Source organism: Gorilla gorilla, chromosome 18 (genome assembly GCF_029281585.2).
Source record: "Gorilla gorilla gorilla isolate KB3781 chromosome 18, NHGRI_mGorGor1-v2.1_pri, whole genome shotgun sequence".
NCBI classification, from domain to species: domain Eukaryota; kingdom Metazoa; phylum Chordata; class Mammalia; order Primates; family Hominidae; genus Gorilla; species Gorilla gorilla.
The window spans coordinates 30159253-30187109 of NC_073242.2; the positions used below are offsets into that span (position 1 = coordinate 30159253).

At 48.0% G+C, this 27857-nt stretch overlaps 1 protein-coding gene across 8 annotated transcripts in view; it reads left to right on the forward strand.

The window, feature by feature from the left end:
* The window catches only part of NDE1 (nudE neurodevelopment protein 1), an 81163-nt gene that overhangs the window by 11195 nt on the left and 42111 nt on the right, over positions 1-27857 (forward strand). For all 8 annotated transcript variants that reach the window (XR_010131340.1, XM_055365718.2, XM_055365717.2 and 5 more), the window contains 3 exons: positions 10259-10384; positions 12818-12971; positions 23390-23538. Coding sequence is in view for 7 of the 8 variants with exons in the window: in XM_055365718.2 (XP_055221693.1) it covers positions 10259-10384; positions 12818-12971; positions 23390-23538 (429 nt within the window). In the remaining variant the exon portion in view is untranslated. The remainder of the gene's footprint in view (positions 1-10258; positions 10385-12817; positions 12972-23389; positions 23539-27857) is intronic.

A 27857-nucleotide genomic window follows, 5' to 3' on the forward strand; every position in this document is an offset into this window, starting at 1 on the left:
GGCACGCACCTGTAATCCGAGGTACTAGGGAGGCTGAGGTAGGAGAATCGCTTGAACCTGCGAGGCAGAGGTTGCAGTGAGCTGAGATCACACCACTGCACTCCAGCCTGGGCGACAGAGAAAGAGATTCCGACTCAAAAAAAAAAAAAAAAAAAAAAAACTGGACCAAATGAAACAAGTGAATCTGATCTGCAGTCAATCAGTTTGCAACCCCTGGGAAGCCTTGGACTTGAATGCAAAGATCCCTTGAACTTGGATCTAGTTTGCCTCTGCTGCTCACATGCACATTTAGAGATGGCCAAGGCATACGGTGTTTCTGCTTCCAAGAAACAGTGGTTGTCCTGTTTAGCCATCTCTTACAGTCACACAGCTTAGAGAGGATAATGTTTGCAAACAATTTTTGAAATGTCTAGCACACAGCAAACAGAAGGTCAAATTCAGTACTTAATGCTGATAAAAATAAGAGAACCCTTGCAAGTCATGTTGCCTGCTTTCTGCCACAGAGAGTACTGCAACAGAACTTTCTGACGTTTTCATGTTGTTTATTTATTTTTTGAGACAGAGTCTTGCTCTTGTGCCCAGGCTGGAGTGCAGTGGTACAATCTCTGCTCACTGCAACCTCTGCCTCTGGGTTCAAGCAATTCTTGTGCCTCAGCCACCCAAGTAGCTGGAATTATAGGTGCGCTCTACCACGCCTGGCTAATTTTTGTGTTTCTAGTAGAGACAGGGTTTCACCATGTTGCCCAGGCTGGTCTCGAACCCCTGGGCTCAAGCAATCCACCCACCTCAGCCTCCCAAAGTGCTGGGACTACAGGCGTGCATCATGACGCCCTGCTGATTTGTGTATTTTTAGTAGAGACGGGGTTCACCTTGTGCTGGTCTCAAACTCCTGGGCTGAAGCAATCTGCCCACCTCAGTCTGCCAAAGTGCTGGGATTACAGGCATGAGCCATCGTGCCCGGCCTCTCTCTGACATTTTTGAATGGCAAAGGCAAAAATCTTATACTTTTAAGGATGTGGAGAAATAGGAACACTTTTACACTGTTGGTGGGACTGTAAACTAGTTCAACCATTGTGGAAGTCAGTGTGGCGATTCCTCAGGGATCTAGAACTAGAAATACCATTTGACCCAGCCATCGCATTACTGGGTATATACCCAAAGGACTATAAATCATGCTTCTATAAAGACACATGCACACGTATGTTTATTGCGGCATTATTCACAATAGCAAGGACTTGGAACCAACCCAAATGTCCAACAATGATAGACTGGATTAAGAAAATGTGGCACATATGCACCATGGAATACTATGCAGCCATAAAAAATGATGAGTTCATGTCCTTTGTAGGGACATGGATGAAATTGGAAATCATCATTCTCAGTAAACTATCGCAAGAACAAAAAACCAAACACCGCATATTCTCACTCATAGGTGGGAATTGAACAATGAGAACACATGGACACAGGAAGGGGAACATCACATTCTGGGGACTGTTGTGGGGTGGGGGGAGGGGGAAGGGATAGCATTGGGAGATATACCTAATGCTAGATGACGAGTTAGTGGGTGCAGTACACCAGCATGGCACATGTATACATATGTAACTAACCTGCACATTGTGCACAGGTACCCTAAAACTTAAAGTATAATAATAATTAAAAAAAAAAAAAGATCACTGTTTTATGATAAAGTGAAGTGCAGCTGTTACTTCTTCCTTCTTTGCTTCCAGCATCTCTCTTCCCTAAGGATTGCTTTTAAAATATAAGAGTTTTTGGTTGAAATGCTGTTCCTGTGGTTTTTGTCTCTTGGTTGGAGTGAAAGATTTTGCAGGCTGTGATACAAATCCAGTTCTCTGCTTATTGTCTCCTCAGTCCTTGAAATCTAAAACCAGATCCCTCCCATTGGCCCGTTGTAATTAGAACCGGCCCCACAACAGACGCACCTCCTAAAACATCTCAGATTCATTTCTTTCCTGAGGATTAAGTTTTTAAACCTTCCTGGCCAAGATAACAGTGTTTAAAGAAGCTCTTTTCTTTTATTATTATTATTATTATTATTACTCTTTTCTTTTTTTGAGACGGAGTCTTGCTCTGTCACCCAGGCTGGAGTGCAGTGGCAGGATCTCTGCTCACGGGAACCTCCGCCTCCTGTGTTCGAGATTCTTCTGTTTCAGCCTCCTTAGTAGATGGGATTACAGGCATGTGCCAACATGCCCAGCTAATTTTTGTATTTTTAGCAGAGATGGGGTTTTACCATGTTGGCCAGGCTGGTCTCGAACTCCTGGCTTCAAGTGATCTACCCACTGTGGCCTCCCAAAGTATCAGGATTACAGGCATGAGCCACCGCACCCTGCCAGGCTTGGGTGTTCAAGGAAGAGAAAGAAGGCATTGTGGCTGGGACATAAGTGAATGAGAGGTGGTAGGGTAAGAAATATGTAGAAAACTATGCAGGGGCCTGATCACATTGGATCTTGCACATCTTTTTCCAAACCTCAGGAGGAGTCATTCTGCTTTTGTTGGTTCCTTCCGCACTTTATTGTATGCTGACAACCTTCCATACCATGGGACTGAGACTGCCCTCAATAGGATCACCAATGTCTTCTTTTGTTTTTTTTTGAGGCAGAGTTTCACTCTTGTCGTCCGGGTTGGAGTGCAATGGCGTGATCTTGGCTCACCGCAACCTCCGCCTCCTGGGTTCAAGCGATTTTCCTGCCTCAGTCTCCCGAGTAGCTGGGGTTACAGGAGCCTGCCACCACACCTGGCTGATTTCTTGTATTTTTAGTAGAAATGGAGTTTCACCATGTTGGCCAGGCTGGTCTCGAACTCCTGACCTCAGGTGAACCACCCGCCTTGGCTTCCCAAAGTGTTGGGATTACAGGCATGAGCCAACGCACCCAGCCACCACTGTCTTAATGGCCACACAGTGCTCATTGATAGATGCCTTGGCCCTGGGCTATTGCTATAGAATTGGTTTGATGAGTACATATTACATGAGATCTGGGCTCATTAGAGCTTATGGCTTGAGCAGGGACTCCTTGGCCTAGGTTTATGCTGCTCCTGGCCTTGTTAATGACTGCTATTAACACTCTACCCCCTTTTTGTTTTTTTGAGATGGGGTCTTGTTCTGTCGCCCAGGCTGGAAGGCTGGAGTGCAGTGATCTTGGCTCACTGCAGCCTCCGCTTCTCAGGCTTAAGTGATTTTTCCTGCTTCAGCCTTCTGAGTAGCTGGGACTACAGGCGCGCACCGCCGTGCCTGTTTGATTTTTGTTTTTGTTTTTTTAGTAGACACGGGGTTTCACCATGTTGCCCAGGCTGGTCTCAAACTCCTGACCTCAAGTGATCTGTCTGCCTTGGCCTCACAAAGGGCTGGGATTACAGGCATGAGCCATTGCGCCAGGCACCACTCTACCCTTTTGACTTTGAGCAAGTAAGGTTGTTGACTCCATACATTCATTAAGATTCCTGCGTGGCAGAAATCTAACCCCAACTGGTATAACCAAGACAAGGAATTGATTATCTCATAACCTTAAATCAGGTGTGGCTGCATCTAGGTGTTCAAATGATACTGTCAGGACCCAGGCTGTCCATCCCTTGGCCCAGCTTTCCTCTGTTTTGGCTTCACTCTGAGGCAGGCTCTCCCTTGTGATAGCAAGATGACCACCGGCAGTTTCAGGCTTACCTCCGGCTTCAGGCTTACCTCCAGCTTCAGGCTTACCTTACCAACCCTAGTGGAAAGAGAGTTTCATTTTTGACAGCTATGCAAAAGGTCTGGACCCTGGGCCCTCACTGGCTCAGTATGGGTTAGGCCCATCCTTAAGCCAATCATTGGCTCAGCTTGGGTTAGATCCATGACTGTCGCTGGCTGAGCATGGGGGTTAGGCTCACCCTATCATTGGCTCTGCGTGAATTAGGCCCACCTCTGTCACTGGCTCATCGTGGGTTAGGCCCACCCATGAGCTGATCACTAAGGACGTGAATAGGCATATGCCTCTTCCCAGGTGTGGAGGATGATGTCAGATCCCTCTGAACTCATGAAATGAGTAGGGTATTCTCCCAAGGGAATATTGTGCTGTCACAGAAGATGGAAAAATGAATGCATGTCTGGAAAAAACAAACAAGCAAAACTACAAATCATTAGCTTTATATGACATTTATTTATTTTTTGTTTATATGTTTTTGAAATGGAGTCTTGCTCTGTTGCCCAGGCTAGAGTGCAGTGGTGTGATCATGGTTCACTGCAACCTCTGGCTCCCGGGTTCAAGCGATTCTCGTGCCTTAGCCTCCCGAGTAGTTGGGATGATAGGTGCCTGCCACCACACCCAGCTAATTTTTGTGTTTTTAGTGTAGGCAGGATTTTACCATGTTGGCCAGGCTTGTCTTGAACTCTTGACCTCAAGTCATCTGCCTGCCTCAGCTTCCCAAAGTGTTGGGATTACAGGGATGAGCCACCACGTCTGGCCAGCTTTGTATGACATTTCGCCTTTCTGCCTTGATCAAACTTTCAGAGAATCTGCTTCCCAGAGGGATGGGTGGGTCGGGAAATAGCATGTTTTCTCTGAATGAGGGAAAGGATTGAAAAAGTAGGAGGGAGAAAGGATGTGAATATGAGTCCCAACAAATGCAGAGTTATCGGTAAGTTTTGTGCTTGAATCTAGGTACAATTGTGCATTTCCTGGTTCTGCGTGAATTAGGCCCACCTCTGTCATTGGCTCAACATGGGTGAGGCTCACTAACTTCCACCAGAAGTTAGTGCTGGTGTCTGTGTTGACACTTACATGTTTAGCCTAATGATTTCATGTTTTAACCAAAACTATAGCTTGTTGGTTATCTCTTAGAAAGTGATGGTTTTTGCTCATTCTTTTGTCCCCAGGGATACACACCAGCCTCTAAGTTCTCTTGAGGGAAGGAAGGGACCTTGGACACAATCTTTTTTTTTTTTTTTTTTTTTTTTTTTTGAGAGGGAGTCTCACTTTGTCACCCGGGCTGGAGTGCAGTGGTGCGATCTCGGCTCACTACAACCTCTGCCTTCTAGATTCAAGTGATTCTCCTGCCTCAGCCTCCCGAGTAGTGGGGATTACAGGCGCACACCACCATGCCTGGCTAATTTTTATATTTTTAGTAGAGATGGGGTTTCACTATGTTGGCCAGGCTGGTTTCAAACTCCTGAGCTCAGGTGACTCACCTGCCTTGGCCTCCCAAAGTACTGGGATTACAGGTGTGAGCCACTGTGCCCGGCCTTGGACACAATCTTTTTTTTTTTTTTTTTTGAGATGGAGTCTCGCTCTGTCACTCAGGCTGGAGTGCAGTGGCACGATCTCAGCTCATTGCAACCTCCACCTCCTGGGTTCAAGCGATTCTCCTGCCTTAGCCGCCCGAGTAGCTGGGACTACAGGTACCTGCCACTGCGCCTGCCTAATTTTTGTATTTTTAGTAGAGATGGGGTTTCACCATATTGGCCAGGCTGGTCTCAAACTCCTGACCTTGTGATCTGCCCGCCTTGGCCTCCCAAAGTGCTGGGATTACAGATGCGAGCCACTGAGTCTGGCCTGGACACAATCTTACTTGGATTCCTCATGCTCTTTTGACAAGCTCAGAGCCTCAAATAAATTCAGAAAATAGGTGATTACATCAAACAGGCTCTATCAACAGGGAGTATACAAACCGTTAGCCCAACTGTTAATAGAAGTCTGCTTTCTTGCTTGGTGTGGTGGCTCACACCTAGAATCCTAGTGCTTTGGGAGTACAAGGCAGGAGGATTGCTTGAGCCCAGGAATTTGAGACCAGCCTAGGCAACATAGTAAGACCCCATCTCAAAAAAAAAATTAGCTTGGCGTAGTGGCGTATACCTGTAGTCCCAGCTAGTCAGGAGGCTGAGGCAGGAGGATCAGTGCCGCCTAGGAGTTCAAAGGTGCAGTGAGCTATGGTTGTGTCCCTGCACTCCAGCTGGGATGACAGATTGAGACCCTATCTCTTAAAAAAGAAAAAAAAATTGCTTCCCTCACCTCTGCTGTGAAACAGCTCAAAGTCCTGAGAGCCAAGGCCCCTACCGCCCACATCCTCTAGCTGTTGGCTAATTTATTTCATCTTCTTTTAGGTAATTCTCCAGAATTCCATCTCCTTCCTCTTTTTCACCTCCCAGTTACTCCTGCACTCAGTTCTTCGTCTTTCCTCCTCCACTGTGTAGAAACTGTTCTTGCTCACACTGCCAGTGACCGACTTTCGCTCAGCCTTGTGGATATTTTCCAGCCCTTATCTTCCCTGTTTCTCTGTTGCATCCTTGTGACACTGGAATGTTTCTCTTTTTTCCCTTGAAACCGCCTACTCCCAGGACAGCACAGTCTTCCTGATTCTCATCTCTCTCACTCTGTTTCTTCTCTGCCTCCTTCGGTTACCGTTTCTTAAACTGCCCACCTTTCCAATATTGGCATTCTTCACTGTTCCATACACAGTCCCTAGGAGATTCTCTCATTGTCACGAGGAAAAGAGAAAAACCAGCTACAGACGCATGACTTTCAAATGGATATTGTTGACCCAATTTCAACCCTGAGTTTCAGCTGCGATATTGCATCTTGGTGTGTCATGGACATGTCAAGCTGTGAATGTCTGAGACTGGGTTTGTTATCTCTCCTTAACCTACCCACCCACCCAAGAGTTTTACTTGTTTTTTTTTTGTTGTTTTTTTTTTTTTTTTTTTTTGAGTCTCGCTCTGTCGCCCAGGCTGGAGTGCAGTGGCGCCATCTCGGCTCACTGCAAGCTCCGCCTCCCGGGTTCAAGCCATTCTCCTGCCTCAGCCTCCTGAGTAGCTGGGACTACAGGCACCCGCCGCCACGCCTGGATAATTTTTTGTATTTTTAATAGAGACAGTGTTTCACCATGTTAGCCAGAATGGTCTTGATCTCCTAACCTCGTGATCCGCCTGCCTTGGCCTCCCAAAGTGCTGGGATTACAGGCATGAGCCACCGTGCCCGGCCGAGTTTTCCTTTGATAGTCCTTTTTTTTTTTGAGACGGGATCTTGCTCTGTTGCCCAGGCTGGAGTACAGTGGCATGGTCATGGGTCACTGCAGCCTCGACCTCTCCTTACCCCTCATCCTCTCGAGTAGCTGGAACTACAGACACACCACCATGACCAGCTAGTTTTTGTATTTTTTGTAGAGATAGGGTCTCACCAGGTTGCCCAGGCTGGTCTGGAACTCCTGGGCTCAAGCATTCCACCTGCTTTGGCCTACCAATGTGCTGGGATTACAGGTGTGAGGCACTGCACCCAGCCACCTTCTGGAAGTCTTTATCTCTGGTGATGGGGATGGTGGCGGCACCCAATTGCCTAAGGTAGAGCCCCAGAAGATGTCCTCACCTTCTTTTTCTCTCTCCCCTGCCCCCAAAAGTCATAATTCATCAAGTTCTGGTAAGTTTGCCTTCTAGATATTTTTGGAGTCCGTTTCTGTTCCCTCCATCTTCATTCCTACTTTCTTTTTTTTTTGGACAAGGTCTCACTCTCTTGCCCAGGCTGGAGTGCAGTACCGTGATCATAGCTTACTGCAGCCTCAAATTCCTGGACTCATATGATCCTCCTTCCTCAGCCTCCAGAGTAGCTAGGACTACAAATGTGTTGCACCACACCAGTCTAATTTTTTAAAAAGTTTTTTTGTCAAGGTAGGGTCTTGCTGTGTTGCCCAGGCTGGTCTGGAACTCCTGGTCCCAAGTGGTCCTCTTGCCTTGGCCTCCCATAGTGCTGGGATTATACATGTGAGCCACTGTACCTGGCCTATTCTCACTTTCTAATTCAGGCCACGTTCCTTTCTCTTTTCTTTTTTTTTTTTTTTTGAGATGGAGTCTTGATCTGTCGCCCAGGCTTGAGTGCAGTGGCGTGATCTCGGCTCACTGCAAGCTCTGCCTCCCAGGTTCACGCCATTCTCCTGCCTCAGCCTCCCGAGTAGCTGGGACTACAGGCACCTGCCACCACGCCCAGCTAATTTTTTCGTATTTTTAGTAGAGACAGGGTTTCACCGTGTTAGACAGGTTGGTCTCGATCTCCTGACCTCATGATCCGCCTGCCTCGGCCTCCCAAAGTGCTGGGATTACAGGCATGAGCCACCGTGCCTGGCTCTCTTTTCTTTTTTAAATAGGATCTCACTTCATCACCCAGGCTGTAGTGCAGTGGCACTATCTTGGCTCACTGCAACCTCTGCCTGCTGTGCTCAGGTGATCCTCCCATCTCAGCCTCCTGAGTAGCTGGGAACACAGGCATGTGCCACCACAGCTGGCTGATATTTTTCTATTTTTAGTAGAGACAGGGTTTCTCCATGTTACCCAGGCTGGTCTTAAACTCCTGGGCTCAAGCGATCTGCCTACCTTGGACTGTCAAAGTGCTGGGATTACAAGCGTAAGCCACTGCACCTGGCCTCCACTTTCCTTTCTTTCTTGCATTGCTACAGGAGCTCCCCATCTTAGGCCTTGTCCTTCCTCTGCCTGTCCATGGCCACCAGGACCAGCTTTTTAAGCAGGAGAGCCCATCATATCACATCACTCTCTTCCTTAACTTTCTCCAATGGTTTCCCATTGCCACTAAGTTTCTTAACATCTTGCAAAAGCCGTCTGTGACTTAGCCCCTTTATTTCAGTCTGTCCAGGTAGGTTCCCTTCCACTCCTCACCTTTCAACTCAGGCTTACCAGACTCCCTCTAGCTCCCCTACAAGTGCCTGGCTGTTTCTCCTCATTCCTTCTTCCCCTGCTCAATTACCATTGCCTTCCAGTTCTTTCATATTCTTTTTTTTTTTTTTTTTTGAGACGGAGTCTCATTCTGTCGCCCAGTCTGGAGTGCAGCGGCACGATCTCGGCTCACTGCAACTTCCACCTCCCAGGTTCAAGCGATTCTCCCGCCTCAGTCTCCTGAGTAGCTGGGAGTATGGGTGCCCGCCACCACGCCCAGCTAATTTTTGTATTTTTTTTAGTAGAGACGGAGTTTCACCATATTGGCCAGGCTGGTCTCGAACTCCTGACCTCATGATCTGCCTGCCTCAGCCTCCCAATGTGCTGGGATTACAGGCATGAGCCACTGCACCTGGCTCTTTCATATTCTTTCACATGCTCCTTGTGTGTCACCTCTTCTAGGAAGCCTTCCTTGACTTTCAGGTTGAGTTTCGAACTTCTTAAATATCCTGGGCACTGATAGAAATGTATTTTCAGGTGCATACATATTTCAGAACACACCAATGTGTATACTCAAATATATGCAATTTATTGCATGTCAAAATCCTGTGCACATTTCTGTGGCTATGCTAGGCACATAGTTTTATCATAATTTACATGGGGTTGGGTGCGGTGGTTCACGCCTGTAATGCCAGCACTTTGGGAGGCTGAGGTGGGTGGTTCACTTGAGGTCAGGAGTTTGAGACCAGCCTGGCCAACATGGCGAAGCCATGTCTCTACTAAAAATAAAAAAATTAGCCAGGCGTGGTGGCGCATGCCTGTAATCCCAGTTGCTCAGGAGGCTGAGGCACAAGAATCATTTGAACCCAGGAGGCAGAGGTTGCAGTGAGCTGAGATCACGCCACTGCACTCCAGCCTGGGTGGTAGAGCAAGAGTCTGTCTCAAATAATAATTATAATTATTATTTTATGCGTAATTTCCATTCCAGCCCCCACTCCCCCACTCCCTCCACCAGACCATGAGGCCTCTTTAGGGAAGGCAGGCATCTTGGAGACGTTTTATGTGGCTCCCTAGGTCCTTTAGTAGGTGCTCAATAAATATTTGCATAGGGATGTCCATGAGCCTTGATGTTAACCCAGGGAATATAACAGGTGAGTGGATTGTGTTTTGTTTGGGTTTAGCTTCAGATTTTTGGCAGTATTTAATCATTTAACCCAGCATAAAGTTTATTTATTTATTTATTTATTTTGACACAGAGTCTCGCTCTGTCGCCCAGGCTGGAGTGCAGTGGCGCCATCTTGGCTCACTGCAAGCTCCACCTCCTGAGTTCACACCATTCTCCTGCCTCAGCCTCCTGAGTAGCTGGGACTACAGGCGCCCGCCACCACGCCCAGCTATTTTTTTGTATTTTTAGTAGAGACGGGGTTTCACCGTGTTAGCTAGGGTGGTCTCGATCTCCTGACCTCGTGATCCGCCCGCCTCAGCCTCCCAAAGTGCTGGGATTACAGGCATGAGCCACCGCGCCTGGCCAAGTGTTTTTTTTTTTTTTTTCTGTTAAAGGGGATCAGCTGTTTAACCAGATGTGGGTAATCATTTTAAAACCTTCTCTCCTAGACACCATGCCACAAGGAGAGTGATCTCTTCCCCTGTTTTCACAATGGAGGACTCCGGAAAGACTTTCAGCTCCGAGGAGGAAGAAGCTAACTATTGGAAAGATCTGGCAATGACCTACAAACAGAGGTCAGTCCGAGTTCACCTGCTTTTCCTTTTTTTTTTTTTTGAGATGGGGTCCTGCTATGTTACCTAGGCTGAGTGCGGTGGCTGTTCCTAGGCGTGATCATAGTGCACAGCCGCCTTAAACTCCTGGGCTTAAGTGATCCTCCTGGCTCAGCCTCCCAAGTAGATGAGACTATAGGTGTGCTTCACCAGGCCAGGCTTTTTCTTTTTGGCAGAAACAGGGGTCTCGCTATGTTGCCCAGGCTGATCTTGAACTCCTGGACTCAAGTGATGCACCTCTGCCTCCCACAGTGTTGGGACTACAGGTGTGAGCTCTCTTTTTTCTATAAAAAGAACAGCAACCATTTATTGCAGGCCTATATGTGCCAGGCAGTGTGAAAGGCTTAGCTTACACTATCTCAAAACTGCCTGTGAAAAAACTATTAGCACCCCATTATATAGATGAAGAAACTGAGCCTCAGTGAAGGCAGATAACTTGCTCACAGTCACATAGCCAATAAGTAGCAGAGCTGGAATTTGAACTCCAGACCTATGGTCCTGATTATCCTACTATGCTGCTTTACATTTTGTTTTCTTATTTTCTTTTTCTTCTTTTTTTTTTTTGAGACAGAGTCTCACTCTGTTGCCCAGGCTGGAGTGCAGTGGTGCCATCTTGGCTCACTGCAGCCTCCACCTCTGGGTTGAAGCAATTCTCGTGCCTCAGCTTCTCGAGTAGCTGGAATTACAGGCACCCACCACCACGCCTGGCTAATTTTTTGTGTTTTTAGCAGAGACGGGGTTTTGCCATGCTGGTCAGGCTGGTCTTGAACTCCTGGCTTCACGTGATCTGCCCGTCTCACCCTCCCAAAGTTCTGGAATTACAGGCATGAGCCACCATGCCTGGCCTTCCATCTTATTTTCTTTTTTCTTTTTTTTGAGACGGAGTGTTGCTCTTCTTGCCCAGGCTGTAGTGCAATGGCATGATCTCAGCTCACCACAAGCTCCACCTCCTGGGTTCAATCGATTCTCCTGCCTCAGCCTCCCGAGTAGCTAGGATTACAGGCATGCGCCACCATGCCCAGCTAATTTTGTATTTTTAGTAGAGACGGGGTTTCTCCATCTTGGTCAGGCAGCTCTCGAACTCCCAACCTCAGGTGATCCATTTGCCTTGGCCTCCCAAAGTGCTGGGATTACAGGCGTGAGCCACCGCGCCTGGTGTCCATCTTATTTTCTAGAAGGGTTTTTATCAGTTCCTAGATGCCATATCTGGTAAGTTCTTTGTGCACAGGGAAAGAGCTTTTCCCTATGCCTAGCAAAATATATTGCTAAAGATTTTAAGATTTGAAACTCGTGTTTTGGTCAGTCTCATATCTGGGAGGGGTGTGTGTGTGCGTTTGGTTTGGCACTGTTTTTATTTATAATGGGTCTTTATAATTTGTACATAGAGGCCTTATTCCAGTCCCCTTTCATTTATCCAGTTTCTTTCATTTATTGAAAAATTATTTTAGGGCCAGGCACAGTGGGTCACATCTGTAATCCCAGCACTTTGGGTAGGCAGATCGCTTGAGCTCAGGAGTTTGAGACCAGCTCTAGCAACATGGCAAAACCCTGTCTGTACAAAAAATATAGAAATTAGCAGGCATGGTGGCATGTTCTTATAGTCTCAGCTACTTGGGAGCCTGAGGTGGGAGAATTGCTTGAGCCTGGGAGGTCGAGGCTGCAGTGACCCATGATCACACCTCTGCATTCCAGTCTGGGTGACAGAGCAAGACTCTATCTCAAATAAATAAATAAAAATTATTTTAGAGTCAGTGTCTCACTCTGTCACCCAGGCTGAATTGCACTGGCTCTTCACAAGTGTGACCTACCTCACTGCAACCCCTGGGCCCCCAGCTGATCCTTCTGCCTCAGCCTCCCAGGTAGCTGGGACCACAGGCGTGTGCCACCATGTCTGGCTGATTTTTAAACACATTTCTGTAGAGATGAGGTCTTACTATGTTGCCCTGGCTGGTCTGGAACTCCTGGCCTCAAGTAATTCTTAATGAGCCACTGTACCCAGCCCTTCCAACTTTCTTTATTCTAGTTTGACTTAAAGGTAATTCAGCCTTGATATTTTAAAAATATTCCTTGAATTTGGCCAGGTACAGTGGCTAACGCCTGTAATCCCAGCACTTTGAGAGGCCGAGGCGGGCAGATCACCTGCAGTCAGGAGTTCGAGACCAGCCTGGCCAACATGGTGAAACCCCGTCACTACTAAAAATACAAAAATTAGCTGGGTGTGGTGCTGCATGCCTGTAGTCCCAGCTACTCGGGAGACTGAGGCAGGAGAATCGCTTGAACCTGGAAAGCAGAGGTTGCAGTGAGGCGAGATTGCAGCACTGCATTGCAGCCTGGGTGATAGAGCGAGACTCTGTCTTCAAAAATATTACTACGTGACGATTAACAATTTTGCTGTAGGGCAGAAAATACGCAAGAGGAACTCCGAGAATTCCAGGAGGGAAGCCGAGAGTATGAAGCTGAATTGGAGACTCAGCTGCAACAAATTGAAACCAGGAACAGAGACCTCCTGTCCGAAAATAACCGCCTTCGCATGGAGCTGGAAACCATCAAGGTGAGGGGCTGAGAGGAAGTGTGCTCAGGTGTAGACAGGCATCCAGCACAGGCATGGCATGCTTGGCTGGAAGAAGGAACCCTGCAGTGAGGGACTCCAGACCCCAGGCCCATGCTCATCTCTGGAAGGGCCTGTGGGGCAGACTTGATCTTTGAACTCTTTGTGCCTCTAGTGGGTGGTGCTTTTTGTTTTTGTTTTTTTTGAGATGGAGTTTCACTCTTGTTGCCCAGGCTGGAGTGCAGTGGCGCGATCTCGGCTCACTGCAACCTCCACCTCCCAGGTTCAAGTAATTCTCCTGCCTCAGCTTCCTGAGTAGCTGGGATTATAGGCGCCTGCTACCACACCCGGCTAATTTTTTTTGTATTTGTAGTAGAGACGGGGTTTTTATGTTGGCCAGGCTGGTCTCGAACTCCTGACCTCAGGGGATCCATGATGGGTGGAGCTTTGAGAAGCAAGTCACACACATGTTCCCATGGACTTTCTTGGTTGTCTACACCGATTTTATAGGGCACATGGCAGGGAGACTTTTTTTTTTTTTTTTGAAACAGGGTCTTGCTCTGTTGCCCAGACTGGAGTGCAGTGGCTGGATTACAGCTCACTGCACCCTGGACGTCTCAGGTTTAAGCAGTCCTCTCACCTGGGCCGGGCGCGGTGGTGCATACCTGTAATCCCAGCACTTTGGGAGGCTGAGGTGGGTGGATCACGAGGTCAAGAGACTGAGACCATCCTGGCCAACATGATGAAACCCTGTCTCTACTAAAATTACAAACATTAGCTGGGTGTGGTGGTGCACGCCTGTAGTCCCAGCTACTTGGGAGGCTGAGGCAGGAGAATCACTTCATGGTTGGAGGCTGTAGTGAGCTGAGATTGTGCCACTGCACTCCAGCCTGGCAACAGAGCGAGACTCCGTCTCAAAAAAAACCAAAGTCCTTCCACCTGAACCTTGGGAGTAGGTGAGACCACAGGCATGCGGCACCATGCCTGGTTAGTTTTTGTGTTTTTTATAGAGACAGGGTTTCGCTGTGTTGCCCAGGCTGGTCTTGAACTCCTGGACGCGAGCAGTCCTCCTGCCTTGGCCTCCCAAATTGCTGGAATTATAGGCATGAGCCACCAACTGGCCAGGGAGACATTTTTAGGGTATGGAGGTGTTGTAGCCCTTAGCTACATTTGGCTGTTGAAATTTAATGAATTAAAATAAAAACTTAATTCCTCAGTCACAGTAGCCACATTACAAGTGCTTAGGAGCCACGTGTGGCCAGTGAGTTTCCTTAGTGGACAGAGGGGCTGTAGAACATTTCCTTCATTACCAAAAGGTGTGTTGGACTGTGCCAGTTCAGAGCAGGTTTCTTGACCTGGCTGCTGTTGACACTGGAGCCTGGATCATCCTTTGTTGGGAGGGACTGAGGTTTGCTTTGTGGGTTTTTTGTTTGTTTGTTTTGTATTTTTTGAGATGGAGTCTTGCTCTGTTGCCCAGGCTGGAGTGCAGTAGCGCGATCTCGGCTCACTGCAAGCTCCGCCTCCCAGGTTCACACCATTCTCCTGCCTCAGCCTCCCGAGTAGCTAGGACTACAGGCGCCCGCCACCACGCCTGGCTAAGTTTTTTGTATTTTTAGTAGAAACGGGGTTTCACCGTATTAGCTAGGATGGTCTTGATCTCCTGACCTCAGGATCCGCCCGCCTCAGCCTCCCAAAGTGCTGGGAATACAGGCGTGAGCCACTGTGCCCGGCCTGTTTTTTTTTTGAGATGGAGTCTTGCTCTGTTGCCCAGGCTGGAGTGCAGTGGCACAATCTCACCTCACTGCAACCTCCGCCTCCCAGGTTCAAGTGATTGTCCTACCTCAGCTCTTGAGTAGCTGGGATTACAGGCACCCTCCACCACGCCTGGCTAATTTTTTTTTTTTTTTTTTTTTTTGAGACGGAGTCTCACTCTGTTGCCAGGCTGGAGTGCAGTGGCGTAATCCCGGCTCACTGCAACCTCCACCTCCTGGGTGCAAGCGATTCTCCTGCCTCAGCCTCCTGAGTAGCTGAGATTACAGGCACACACCGCCATACCTGGCTAATTTTTGTATTTTTAGTAGAGATGGGGTTTCACCATGTTTTCCAGGATGGTCTTGATCTCTTGACTGTGTGATCTACCCGCCTTAGCCTCCCAAAGTACTGGGATTACAGGTGTGAGCCACCACGCCCGGCTAATTTTTGTATTTTTAGCAGAGACGAGGTTTCACCACGTTGGCCAGGCTGGTCTCGAACTCCTGACCTCAGGTGATCCGCCCGCCTCAGCCTCCCAAAGTGCTGGGATTACAAGCGTGAGTCACCCTGCCTGACCACACTGTGGGATGTTTGGCAGCATCCCTGGCCTCCACCCTCTAGATGCCAGTAGCATTCCCCCCACCTCCAAGGTGGTGAAAACCAAAAGCACCTCTAGACATAGCCAGGTATCTGGAGACCCAGTGCTCTGCAAGGTAAAAACCGTCCCTTCTGTACATGCTGTAGGGCTCAGCAAGGGATCACTAAGTCAACACCGTGCCCCAGAGACTGGCTCTCAGCGTTAGCTGCCAGCCAGCATCACTGGGCCAGCTTCATAAACATCCGACAGGCCTGAACCCTCTCTCCCCATCCCCATCTCCCCGCCTTGCTCTGAGATTCCATTTCTCAGTAAGTCTGGGTGGGGCCCTGGCATGTCTGCGTGGTTTTCTTTTTCTCATTAAACTCCCAATGTACATTTTGATGAGCTGCTTCATGGAAGAGTCAAAACTGTGTGTGCCCGGGGCTAGGTATGATGGACGGTGAAAGGGGAAGTGCTGGTTGCCTTCTTTGGGAAGGCAAACCTAATGCCATGAAGCAGTTGGGGACGTGGAGCTCAGTCACAGAACTCTGATATGGGGACCTTTCAAGAGAAAAAGGACTGGCTGGGTGTGGTGGCTCATGCCTGTGATCCCAGCACTTCAGGAGGCCGAGGTGGACAGATCACCTGAGGTTGGGAGTTTGAGACCAGCCTCACCAACATGTCAAAACCCTGTCTCTACTAAAAATACAAAATTAGCTGGGTGTTGTTGTATGTGCCTGTAATCCCAGCTACTTGGGAGGCTGAGGCAGGAGAATCACTTGAACCCAGGAGGCGGAGGTTGCAGTGAGCCAAGATTTCGCCATTGCACTCTAGCTTGGGCAACAAGAGCGAAACTCTGTCTCCAAAAAAAAAAGAAAGAAAAAGAAAGGACTGCATGGGTTGAGGGAGGCTTTGTGGAGGGAGTTTGTAGGTGTATGTGTCGCTGACACTTGGTGCTTGGGGAGATGGGGCTGAAGGAGAGTTGATCTGTACCCATCACAGACTTGGACAAGAATGGGTGTCGGGTGGACCTTGGCAAGCCCAGCTTTACTAATGTATAGGAAAGGGTGTGGGACCAACAAATGGATTGGGGGTTTGGGGCAGGGCAGAGGAGAGGTCCCAGACACGTTGAAGGTGGGCAGTGAAGCTGAAGCTTTCTGTTGGAGACCACAGAGTGCAGCTGGCTGTCTGCAGATCCATCTGCCCCATCGGTGTTGTTTGATCGCCTTCAGGGGTTTTTGTTCAGCATTTCCCCATGAACGTTTTCCAGCATATAAGGCTGAAAGAATTTCCAGTGAATACCTGTGTGTCCACCACCACCTAGGCTCTACCAATAATATTTACCCTACTTACTTGCCTTTTATTATATATATTCCCCCATCCATCAAAATTTGTAAAGCTTCCTGTAAAAAGATGGATTTCTGGCCAGGCATGGTGGTTCATACCTGTAATCCCAGCCCTTTGAGAGGCTGAGGAGGGAGAATTGCTTGAAACCAGGAGTTCAAGGCCAGCCTGGGCAACATAGCGAGACTCTGTCTCTACAAAAAATAAAAATAAAAAATTCACTGGACACGGTAGTGCACACCTGTAGTCTAAGCTACTCAAGAGACTGAGGCAGGAGCATTGCTTGAGCCCAGGAGGTTGAGGCTGCAGTGAGCTATGATTGTACCATTGCACTCCAGCCTGGGTGACAGAGCAAAAGTTAAAAAATAAAAAACCTGAGTAGTGGTTGCTTAGAACACACATTGTTGAGTTTCCCCCAATCCCCATATCCGTGACACGGAGACCTTAGTGTCATCTGCCTCTCCCTGTACTTGGCCCACTTCACCCATTTGTTAACAGCTGAACACCTGCTACACGCAATGAGCAATGATTATCGTTCTTTTTGTTGTTGTTGTTTTTGCTGTTGGAGACAGTCTCCCCCTGTCACCCAGGCTGGAGTGCAGTGGTGCGATCTCAGCTCACTGCTACCTCTGACTTCCAGGCTTAAGTGATCCTCCCACCTCAGCCTCCCAAGTAGCTGAGATTACAGGCACCTGCCACACCACGCCTGGCTAATTTTTGTTATTTTTTGTAGAGACGGGTTCATGTGCCCAGGCTGGTCTGGGACTCCTGAGCTCAAGTGATCCGCCTGCCTCGGCCTCTCAAAGTGCTGGGATTACAGGTGTGACCCACTGCGCCTGGCTGATTATAGTTCCTAAATTGAAGGGGACTCTGGGTTGAAAAGCTGGGTAGGAGGAAGATTAGTGGTATGAACTGCAGTTTGGAGAGGATAACAGGCCCTCCATGGATCCTGAGTAAAATATCAAGAGAATTACTCAGTAATTCTCTGCTTCAAGACTGAGCTCTTGGGCCTGGCGTGGTGGCTGATGCCTGTAATGCCAGCACTTTGGGAGACCGAGGCAGGCGGATCATGAGGTCAAGAGATCGAGACTGTCCTTGCTAACATGGTGAAACCCCGTCTCTACTAAAAATAAAAAAATTAGCTGGGCATGGTGGCGCACGCCTGTAGTCCCAGCTACTCGGGGCTGAGGCGGAGAATTGCTTGAACCTAGGAGGTGGAGGTTGCAGTGAGCTGAGATTGTGCCACTGTACTGCAGCCTGGCGACAGAGCAAGACTCCATCTCAAAAAAAAAAAAAAGACTGAACCCTTGAACCTGCAAGAGACTCCTTCGTTTACAACCACATGTCAGATGCAGGAGACTCAGAGCACACAGCACAGCGAAGAAACAGGGTACCTTGGAATAACGAGGACCCTGCCACCAGCAAGTATTTGTCAGTCACCTAAGAGAAATATATTCAGCTGGGCCAGACTTCTTAACAACTGGCTTATTCATCACGGGTTGAATGAAAAGCCTTTAAGGGACCAAACAGAGCATCTATTGATGCCCCCATCAGCTGACAGCTTATTCGAATTAGCCCCAAATGGCAGCACAACATTTCAGCAACAGGTTTTCATGTCTGCAGGTTCCGAGGAGATCTCTGAATCGCCAGTGCAGGCGGTGGAGCCCACTCGCTGCGTCCTCCTGGAGCCTGCGTTTGAATTTAGGTTAATGACTTAAGATCCTGTTTTATTTGGAGATGTTCCCAAATAAAGGGTGTGAGGCAATCAGAGCCACGCCTGGGAACAGGGCCTGGTCTGCCTCTACTTGCTGGGTGCAGATACTTCTCTGCTTACAGCCAGGAAATGGGGAGGGTGCTGCGGGCGGCAGCGGGGATGTGGTCCGCCCTCCCCATCCTTCCAACGCTGTAAATCATCTGTTTGTTCTTTCTTTGGAGTCTTCTTGCACAATGGCTCTCGCCACGCCTCTCTGGCCTAGGCACCATTACATCACCCTGGGTGCATCCGGACTTTCTAGCAACGGCTTTGTTTACTTGATTGAGTAAAGAGAAGTTGGCCTTTTTTATTTTTAACTTTTAAATTAGACCTTGCGCCTTTCTTGTGGGAAGTGTTCTCTCTCATGTTTGTAGAATCTAGGATGGGTGTTTTGTGTTTTCGGTTTTGATTTTTTTTTGAGATGGGGTCTCTGTCACCCAAGCTGGAGTGCAGGGGCACGATCTTGGCTCACTGCAACCTCCGCCTCCCGGGCTCAAGCGATTCCCCTGCCTCCCAGGTAGCTGGGACCATAGGCACTTGCCACCACACCCAGCTATTTTTTGTATTTTTGGTAGAGACGGGGGTTTCACCGTGTTGGCCAGGCTGTTCTCAAACTCCTGACCTCAAGTGATCTGCCCGCCTTGGCCTCCCAAGTAGCTGGAACTACAGCCGTGCACCACTATGCCGGGCTAATTTTTGTATTTTGGTTTCGCCATGTTGCCCCAGGCTGGTGATTTTTTTTTTTTTTTTTTTTTAAGCGTTGGCCTGGGCTAGAGTGCAGTGGCATGATCATAGTTTACTGGAGCCTCAACCTCCTGGCCTCAAGCAGTCCTCCCACCTCAGCCTCCCCCATAGCTAGGACTGCAGGTGCATGCCACCACGCCTGGCTGTTCTTAAATTTTCTGTAGAGACGGAGTCTTCCTATGTTGCCTAGGCTAATATGCCTCTGCCACCTGAAGTGCTGGGATTGCAGGCATGAGGCACTGCACCTGGCTCTGGGTGTTTGGTGAAGGAAAGTAATTTGGAAGCAGAGCAGGAATAGAATCGAGAGAGCATGGGAATGGGCAGGTGATCTGGATTGAAATGGTTTAGGGCTGGTTAGCATAATTGCTTAAGGACACCTGCTCAGGAGGCTGGGGTTTGGTCTTGGCCCAGTCATTTGCTACCGGTTGACTCTGGGCCAGTTAAGTAATTGAGTCTCAGTGTTCATGTCTCTGAAGTGGAATTAAACGAGACAACATAGGAAGTGTACTTAGCCTGGAGGCCGGCACAGAATAAGCATGTAATGGATGTTATTGCTGCAGCTGGCAACAGGGAATCATTGAGAAGTGCGCTGGACTGTTCCTTTGGTAATTAACAAGATCTCTCTCTCTCTCCCCTCTCCTTTTCTTTCCCTTTCCCTTCCTCCGTCTTCCGCCTCCCTTCTGTCTTAGTTTTTGTTTGTTTGTTTTGAGATGGAGTCTTGTTGGTTGCCCAGACTAGAGAACAGTGGCACAATCTCTGCTCACTGCAACCTCCGCCTCCTGGGTTCAAGCGATTCTCCTGCCTCAGCCTCCCTAGTAGCTGGGATTATAGACACGCACCACCACACTCGGCTAATTTTTTTTGCATTTTTGGTAGAGATGGGGTTTCACCATGTTGTCCAGGCTGGTCTCGAACTCCTGACCTCAGGTGATCTACCTGCCTCAGCCTCCCAAATTGCTGGGATTACAGGTGTGGGCCACCGCTCCCAGCCTGTCTTTGTTTTTAAATAACCCAGAGATTGGAATGTTCTTTCTATCTCCATGCTACAACGGAGAGTCTTGGATCAAAAATTCAGAATAGTTGACTGTTGTGTAAACCAAGTATATGCTGCTCTCCCATTGTTGTGGGCATAAACAACAGAAGTCATTGAGATTCCTTTTTTTTTTGTTTTTTGTGACAGCTGGGTCTCACTCTGTTGCCCAGGTTGGAGTGCAGTGATGCAATCACGGCTCACTGCAGCTTCAACCTCCCAGGCTCAAATGGTGTTCCCATCTCAGCCTCCTGAGTAACTGGGACTACAGGCGACGCCACCATGCCCTGCTAATTTTTATTTTTTGTAGAGACTGAGTCTGGCTCTGTGGGCCACGCTGGTGACTCTTTGTAATACGGTGATAATGTGTGAAAGGAGGCTTGCGTTGCCCCTGTGGATGAGGCTTGGAGAGGTCCATGTGGCTTTCTTTGGTTGTGGACACCTTGGGCAGAATGATTTGTCTGAAGATTGCTGGGGGCTTCAGACAATGATTTGTCTGAAGATTGTAGGAACCAGGTTTGGGAGTGGGCAGGATTCAAGGTGCTCAAGGGGCGGGAGGTGGGAGGCATTTAGGACATAATTGAAACAGTTGTTCAGTGTGCCTGCCTGCTCGCCCCCTCCCAGTCCACCACCACCGCCAGAGAGTTTTGCTCTTGTTGCCCAGGCGGGAGTGCAATGGCACGATCTGGGCTCACTGCAACCTCCGCCTCCTGGGTTCAAGAGATTCGCCTGCCTCAGCTTCCCAAGTAGCTGGGATTATAGACGCCCGCCACCAGGCCCAGCTAATTTTTTGTATTTTTAGTAGATACGGGGTTTCGCCATGTTGCCAGGCTGGTGATTTTGGGGTTTTTTTTTTTTTTGCTTGTTTTTTTTAAGTGTCGTGGTCTCACTCTGTGGCCTGGGCGGGAGTGCAGCGGCGTGATCATAGCTCACTGCAGCCTCAACCTCCTGGTCTCAGGCAGTCTTCTTGCCTCACCCTCCCAAGTAGCTAGGACTACAGGTGCATGCCACCACGCCTGGCTGTTTTCACATTTTTTGTAGAGGCAGAGTCTTGCCCAGGCTGGTCGAGAACTTCTGGGCTCAAGCAATCCTGCCTCTGCCACCTGAAAGTGCTGTGATTACAGGCATGAGGCACCACACCTGGCTCTGGGTGTTTGGTGAAGGAAGGTAATTTGGAAGCAGAGCCGGAACAGAATCAAGAGAGCTCGGGAGTGGGCAGGTGATCTGGATTGAAATGGTTTGGGGTTGGTTAGCATAATTGCTTAAGGACACTTGCTCAGGAGGCTGGGATTTGATCTTGGCTCAGTCATTTGCTACCAATTGATTCTGGGCTAGTCAGGTCACTGAGCTTCAGTGTTCATGTCTCCAAAGTGGGATTAATGAGACAACATAGGTGCTGTACTTAGCCTGGAGGTGGCACAGAATAAGTATGTAATGGATGTTATTGCTGCAGCTGGCAACAGGGAATCATTGAGAAGTCAGCTGGACTGTTCCTTTGGTAATTAACATAGATCTCTCTCCCTTTCCTTCCCTCTCCCTCCCTTCCTCTCTCCTCTCTCCCTTCCTCTCTCCTCTCTCTCCCTCCCCCATTTTATCCCCTCCTTTTCTCCCTCCTCCTTTTTCTTTCTTTCTTTGTTTTTCTGGTTTTTTATTTTTTGAGACAGAGTCTTGCTGTTATTGCCGAGGCTGGAGTGCAGTGGTGCAACCTCCGCCTCCCGTGTTCAAGCGATTCTCCCGCGTCAGCCTTCTGAGTAGCTGGGATTATAGTCATGCACCACCACGCCTGGCTTATTTTTTTGTATTTTTAGTAGAGTCCGGATTTCACCATGTTTTCCAGGCAGGTCTCAAACTTCTGACCTCGGGCGATCCGCCCACCTCAGCCTTCCAGAGTGCTGGGATTACAGGTGTGAGCCACTGCGCCTGGCCTGTCTTTATGTTTTTAAATAACCTAGAGATCAAACTGTTCCTTTTTTCTCCATGTCACAACGGGGAGTCCTGGATCAAAAATTCAGAATGGCGGACTGTTTTAAAACCAAGTTCATGCTGCCCTCCCATTGTTGTGGGCACAAACAATGGACGTCATTATGATTTCTTTCTTTTTGAGGCAGCAGGGAGTTGCCCAGGCCGGAGTGCAGTGGTGCCTTCACAGCCCACTGCAGCTTCGACCTCTCAGGCTCAAATGGTCCTCCCACCTCAGCCTCCCAAGTAGCTAGGACTACAGACAAGAGCCACCATGCCCTGCTAGTTTTTATTTTTTGTAGAGGCCAGGTCTCACTCTGTGAGCCGGGCTGGTGACTGTCTTTGTAATACACTAATGATGTGTGTGAAGGAGGCCCATGTTGCCCTGTGGATGAGGCTTGGAGAGGTTTACGTGGCTTGATTTGGCTGTGGACACCTTGGGTAGAATGATTTGTCTGAAGAATGATGGAGGCTATAGGAATCTCAACCCTGTTGAGAGTAGGCAAGATTCAAGGTGCTCAGGGGGCAGAGGCACTCAGGACATAATTAAAACAGTTGGTCCGTTGTGCCTGCTTTGAATGACACCTGCCTGTTCCCACCACGTTACGTCACTTGCCTAAGAGTCAGCTCTGGAGAGAAGGTTCTGTTGACTGAGCGCCTGGCTTGTCTCCCGATTGTGGTGGGAGGGTGGGACAGAAAGCCTGGAGCCCCACCCAGGGAGTGTGGTGGGAGGAGTAGTTTCATAAAGAGAGAGGGTCAGGCCAGGTGCAGTGGCTCACACCTGTAATCCCAGCACTTTGGGAGGCCGAGGCGTGCAGATCACTTGAGGTGTCAGGAGTTCAAGACCAGCCTGGCCAACGTGGTAAAACCTGGTCTCTACTAAAAATACAAAAATTAGCCAGTATTGTTGGTGGGTGGCTGTATTCCCAGACACTTGGGAGGCTGAGGCAGGAGCATTGCTTGAACCTGGGAAGCAGAGGTTGCAGTGAGCCAGGATCTTGCCGCTGCATTCAAGCCTGGGCAACAGAGTGAGACTCGGCCTCAAAAGAAAAAAAAAAAAAAAGACACGGAGTCTTGCTGTGTTGCCCAGGCTGGAGTGGAGTGTTACAGTCATAGCTCACTGCAGCCTCTAACTCCTGGGCTCAGGCAGTCCTCCCAGTTTAGCCTCCCGAGTAGCTGTGACTCCAGGTTGATGTGTGCTACTGCGTCTAGCCTTCTCAGAAGTCTTAAGTCATTCACTCGATGTCTGTGTTGTCCTTCAGGAGAAGTTTGAAGTGCAGCACTCTGAAGGCTACCGGCAGATCTCAGCCTTGGAGGATGACCTCGCGCAGACGAAAGCCATTAAAGACCAATTGCAGAAATACATCAGAGAGCTGGAGCAAGCAAACGACGACCTGGAAAGAGCCAAGCGGTATGGGGGGCATGGAAAGGCACGAGTGGGAGACTCTCCTCTCTGCTTTTTGTCCCCAGCAGCTGGGTACTGGGCCCTGTGCTGAGTATAGGGAACTGAGCAGTGAGCAGAACAAAGCCGGTGCCCTTCTGGATTTTAGTGCCCGGGGGGAAATGGACAATAGTCGAAGAAGTGCAATTTCATTACAGCAGCAAGGCTGGCAGCCCAGGGTGCTGTGGGGGTGTGTAATAGGATGTATTAATTTGGCTGTTGGCCTGGGAGCGTCAGGCGAGCCTTACCAGGGGAAATGCTATTTAGGCTAAGACCAGAGGAATGAGTAGCCATGATCCCAGGAGGGGTGTGAGACAAGAACATTCCAGACAGAACACCAAGCCTGTGCTAAGATCCTAAGGTGGGAAGGAAGCTTTTTCAAAGAACAGTTTTTTGTTTTTTTTGGAGACGGAGAGTCTCTGTCGCCAGGCTGGTGTACAGTGGCGTGATTTCGGCTCACTACAACCCCTGCCTCCTGGGTTCAAGGAATTGTCATGCTTCAGGCTCCTGAGTAGCTGGCATTACAGGCATGTGCCACCACACCTGCCTAATTTTTGTATCTTTAGTAGGGATGGGGTCTTGCCATGTTGGCCAGGCTGGTCTCAAACTCCTCAGCCTCCAAAGTGCTGTGATTACAGGTGTGAGCCACTGCGCCCAGCCCAGTGATTCCTAAACTGATGTTCTGTGGTTTAGCAGAATGATAATGACTAACATTTACAGAAGAATTACTCTGAGCCAAGCAGTTTTTTTGGATAAGAACACTTGCTTTTAAAAAATTTATATATGAATTATATACAGTGAAATGCGCAGATGTGGCTGGGCACGGTGGCTCACGCCTGTAATCCCAGCACTTTTGGAGGCCGAGGCGGGCGGATCACGAGGTCAGGAGATCGAGACCATCCTGGCTAACACGGTGACAACCCGTCTCTACTAAAAACACAAAAAATTAGCCGGGCGTGGTGGCGGGTGCCTGTAGTCCCAGCTAGTCGGGAGGCTGAGGCAGGAGAATGATGTGAAATGGGAAGGCGGAGCGTGTAGTGAGCCGAGATTGCGCCACTGCACTCCAGCCTGGGCGACAGAGCTAGACTCTGTCTCAAAAACAAAACAAAACAAAAAACAGAACAAAAAACAAAAAAAGCACAGATGTTTTTTCTTTATTTATTTTTGGAAACAGGGTCTTGCTCTGTTACCCAGGCTGGAGGGCAGTGGTGCCATCATAGTGCATTGCAGCCTCAAACTTCTGGGAACAATTGATCCTCCTGCCTCAGCCTCCCAAAGTTCTGGAATTACTGGCATGAGCCACTGCACCCGGCCTCCTCAAAGAGTTTTTTTTCTGCCCCATTCTTTTTCTCCTGTCCGTCTCGGACACCATCTATACACATAACCTTTTTATATTGTCAGGCAGGTTCCTAAGGCTCTCTTGATTTTTCTTTTCCCTAATTATTTTTTTGTCTTTGTTCTTCAAACTGAATAATTTCTGTTTATCCAGTTTCAAGTTGATAGACGCCCTCTTCTCTCTCCAATCTGCCATTAAAGCAGATGAAATATTGAATTTTCAATATATTGTATTTTTAGATGTAGGATTTGTGTTCTTTTATAATTTCTGTTCTATTGAGGTTTCTTGACATCCTTGAGCATAGTTGTAAGAGCTGCTTTGAGGTCCTTTTGTGCAGTTTTCAACATCTGGGTCACATTTTCTTTATACTCCACACATTCAATAACTTTGGGGTTGTATTGTAGGCAGTGTGAGTGGTATTTCCCACAGACTATTAGTTGATTTTTGTTTTTGTTTTTAAGACAGTCTTGCCCTGTCGCCCAGGCTGGAGTGCAGTGGTGCGATCTCTGCTCACTGCAACTTCCATCTCCCAGATTCAAGTGATTGTCCTGCCTCGACCTCCAGAGTAGCTGGGATTACAGGTGTGTGTTACCACACCCGGCTAATTTTTGTATTTTTAGTAGAGATGGGATTTCACCATGTTGGCCAATCTGGTCTCAAACTCCTGACCTGAGGTGATCCGCCTGCCTCGGTCTCCCAAAGTGCTGGGATTACGGGCTTGAGCCACCATACCCAGCCAGAGATGATGAATTCTTTTATGTTCTTGATTTATTTGGTTTTCTTAGGTGATTTACTTGGCTGAGCTTACAGCCCAAATTCTGTCTCCCCTTTGATGGGCAGTAGCTGAAATCTCTTTGCTTTTTTTAGCCATAACTGGGCTGCTTTGTGTCTTCTCTGTGCACGTGTGGTTTGGGGGAGGCCAGAGATGTGGGAAGATACTATATTCAGAATGTGGGGGGGCGCATGGTGATAGATTTCTATCCCTGGAACTTTAGGCAAAAATATTGTAAAGATGCAGACTTCACCCAGTCTTGTTCTGTTTTTCTAAGAGTTGTTTTCCAGTTCCTGCCAGTGCACTCAGATCATTGTTGTAAACATTTTACTTAGAATTTATACGAGGTTTGATCTGATACAGGTTTCCTGGTCATTAACAGAAGTGGAAATTCCTTTCTTGTCAATCTGTAGGAGTTCTTTGCATATATATATTTTTTGAGATGGAGTCTTGCTCTGTCTCCCCGGCTGGAGCTGGAGTTCAGTGGTGTGATCTCAGGTCACTGCAACCACTGCCTTCCTGCTTCAAGTGATTCTCCTGCCTCAGCCTCCCAAGTAGCTGGGATTACAGGCGCCCCCCACCACGCCTGGCTAATTTTTGTATTTTTAGTAGAGACGGAGTTTTGCGATGTTGGAGAGGCTGGTCTCGAACTCCTGACGTCAAGTGATCCACCTGCCTCAGATTCCCAAAGCTGGAATTACAGGCATGAACCACTGTGCCTGGCCCTTTGTATATTTTTACTATTAATCTTTTCTCCTGCATTGAAAATAATTTTTTCCATAGTAATCTTTTGTTTGTTGACTTTGTCTGTTGTATCATTTTCCATACAAATATTTCCTTTTTTCTCTTTCGAAAAAAATTTTTTATACATGTATTTTTCATTTTTAGGTCATCAGTTACATCTTTTTTTAAATACCTTCTAGGTTTGCAGATTTCACTAGGGAAGTCTCCTTGGTTCTTGATTGTTCATGTGTTTTCTTTTTTTTTTTTTTTTGCTATATTTTTTAATTGTTTAATTTTTTTGTATCCTTATTCCTTAGTCTGCAATGAATTTATTTTTGTATCTAGTATAAGATACAAGTTCAATTTTATTTTCTTTAGGTGGATAGCCCAGTTGTGCCAGCACTGTTAAACACTGCCTTTTTTTTTTTTTTTTTTGAGAGACTGGGCCTCGCTCCATTGCCCAGAGTAGAGTGCCATGGTGCAATTACAGCTCACTGGAGCCTTGACCTCCTGGGGCAAGTGATTCTCCCACCTCAGCCTCCTGAGTAGCTGGGATTATAGGCATGTGCCACTATACCTGGCTAATTTTTGTATTTTTTGTAGATACAGGGTTTCTCCATGTTGCCTAGGCTGGTCTCAAAGTCCCGGACTCGGTCTGTCCACCTTGGCCTCCCAAAGTGCTGGGATTATAGGCATGAGCCACCATACCCGGCCTTTGGCATATTTTAAAATTGGGTTGTTTGTGGTTTTTTTTCCCATGATTTCTAGGAGATTTTTATATATTTGTCTGTGACATGAATGGACAGTATTGGGAGTTTGTCATTTGTTTCCAGCTTTGTCTGATGTATATTTTATTGTAGAGTTACTGATTTGTTTTGTTTTGAGTCAGTCTTGCCCTATGGCCCAGGCTGGAGTGCAGGTGCACGATCTCGGCTAACTGCAACCTCCACCCTCCAGGGTTCAAGCTATTCTCCTGCCTCAGCCTCCCAAGTAGCTGGGATTACAGGCACCCACTGCCACGCCTGGCTAATTTTTGTATTTTTAGCAGAGATGGGGTTTCACCATGTTGGCCAGGCTGGTATTTGATTTTTTTGTAGTCAGATTTCTTAGTCACAGTTAGAAGGGCCTTGTGCACTCCAAGGTTTATAAAGCAATTAGCCTGTGTTTTCTTGTAGTATTTTTGTTTTTTCTTCCTTTTCTATTTTTATTTTTGTACTAAACGTGCATTGTTTTTGTTAATACAATTTGGCCAAATGCTGAATAGTTTAGTGTTAAAAATCGGATGAGGTAGAAGCCCAGTTCACCATTATAGAATCAATAAAGTTCTAGGTCACCAAAGTTTTATGTATTTATGTTTTGAGACAAGGTCTCTCTCTGTCGCCCCTGCTGGAGTGCAGTGGCACGATCACCTCAGCCTCCCCAGTAGCTGGGACTACAGTCATGTGCCACCATGACTCA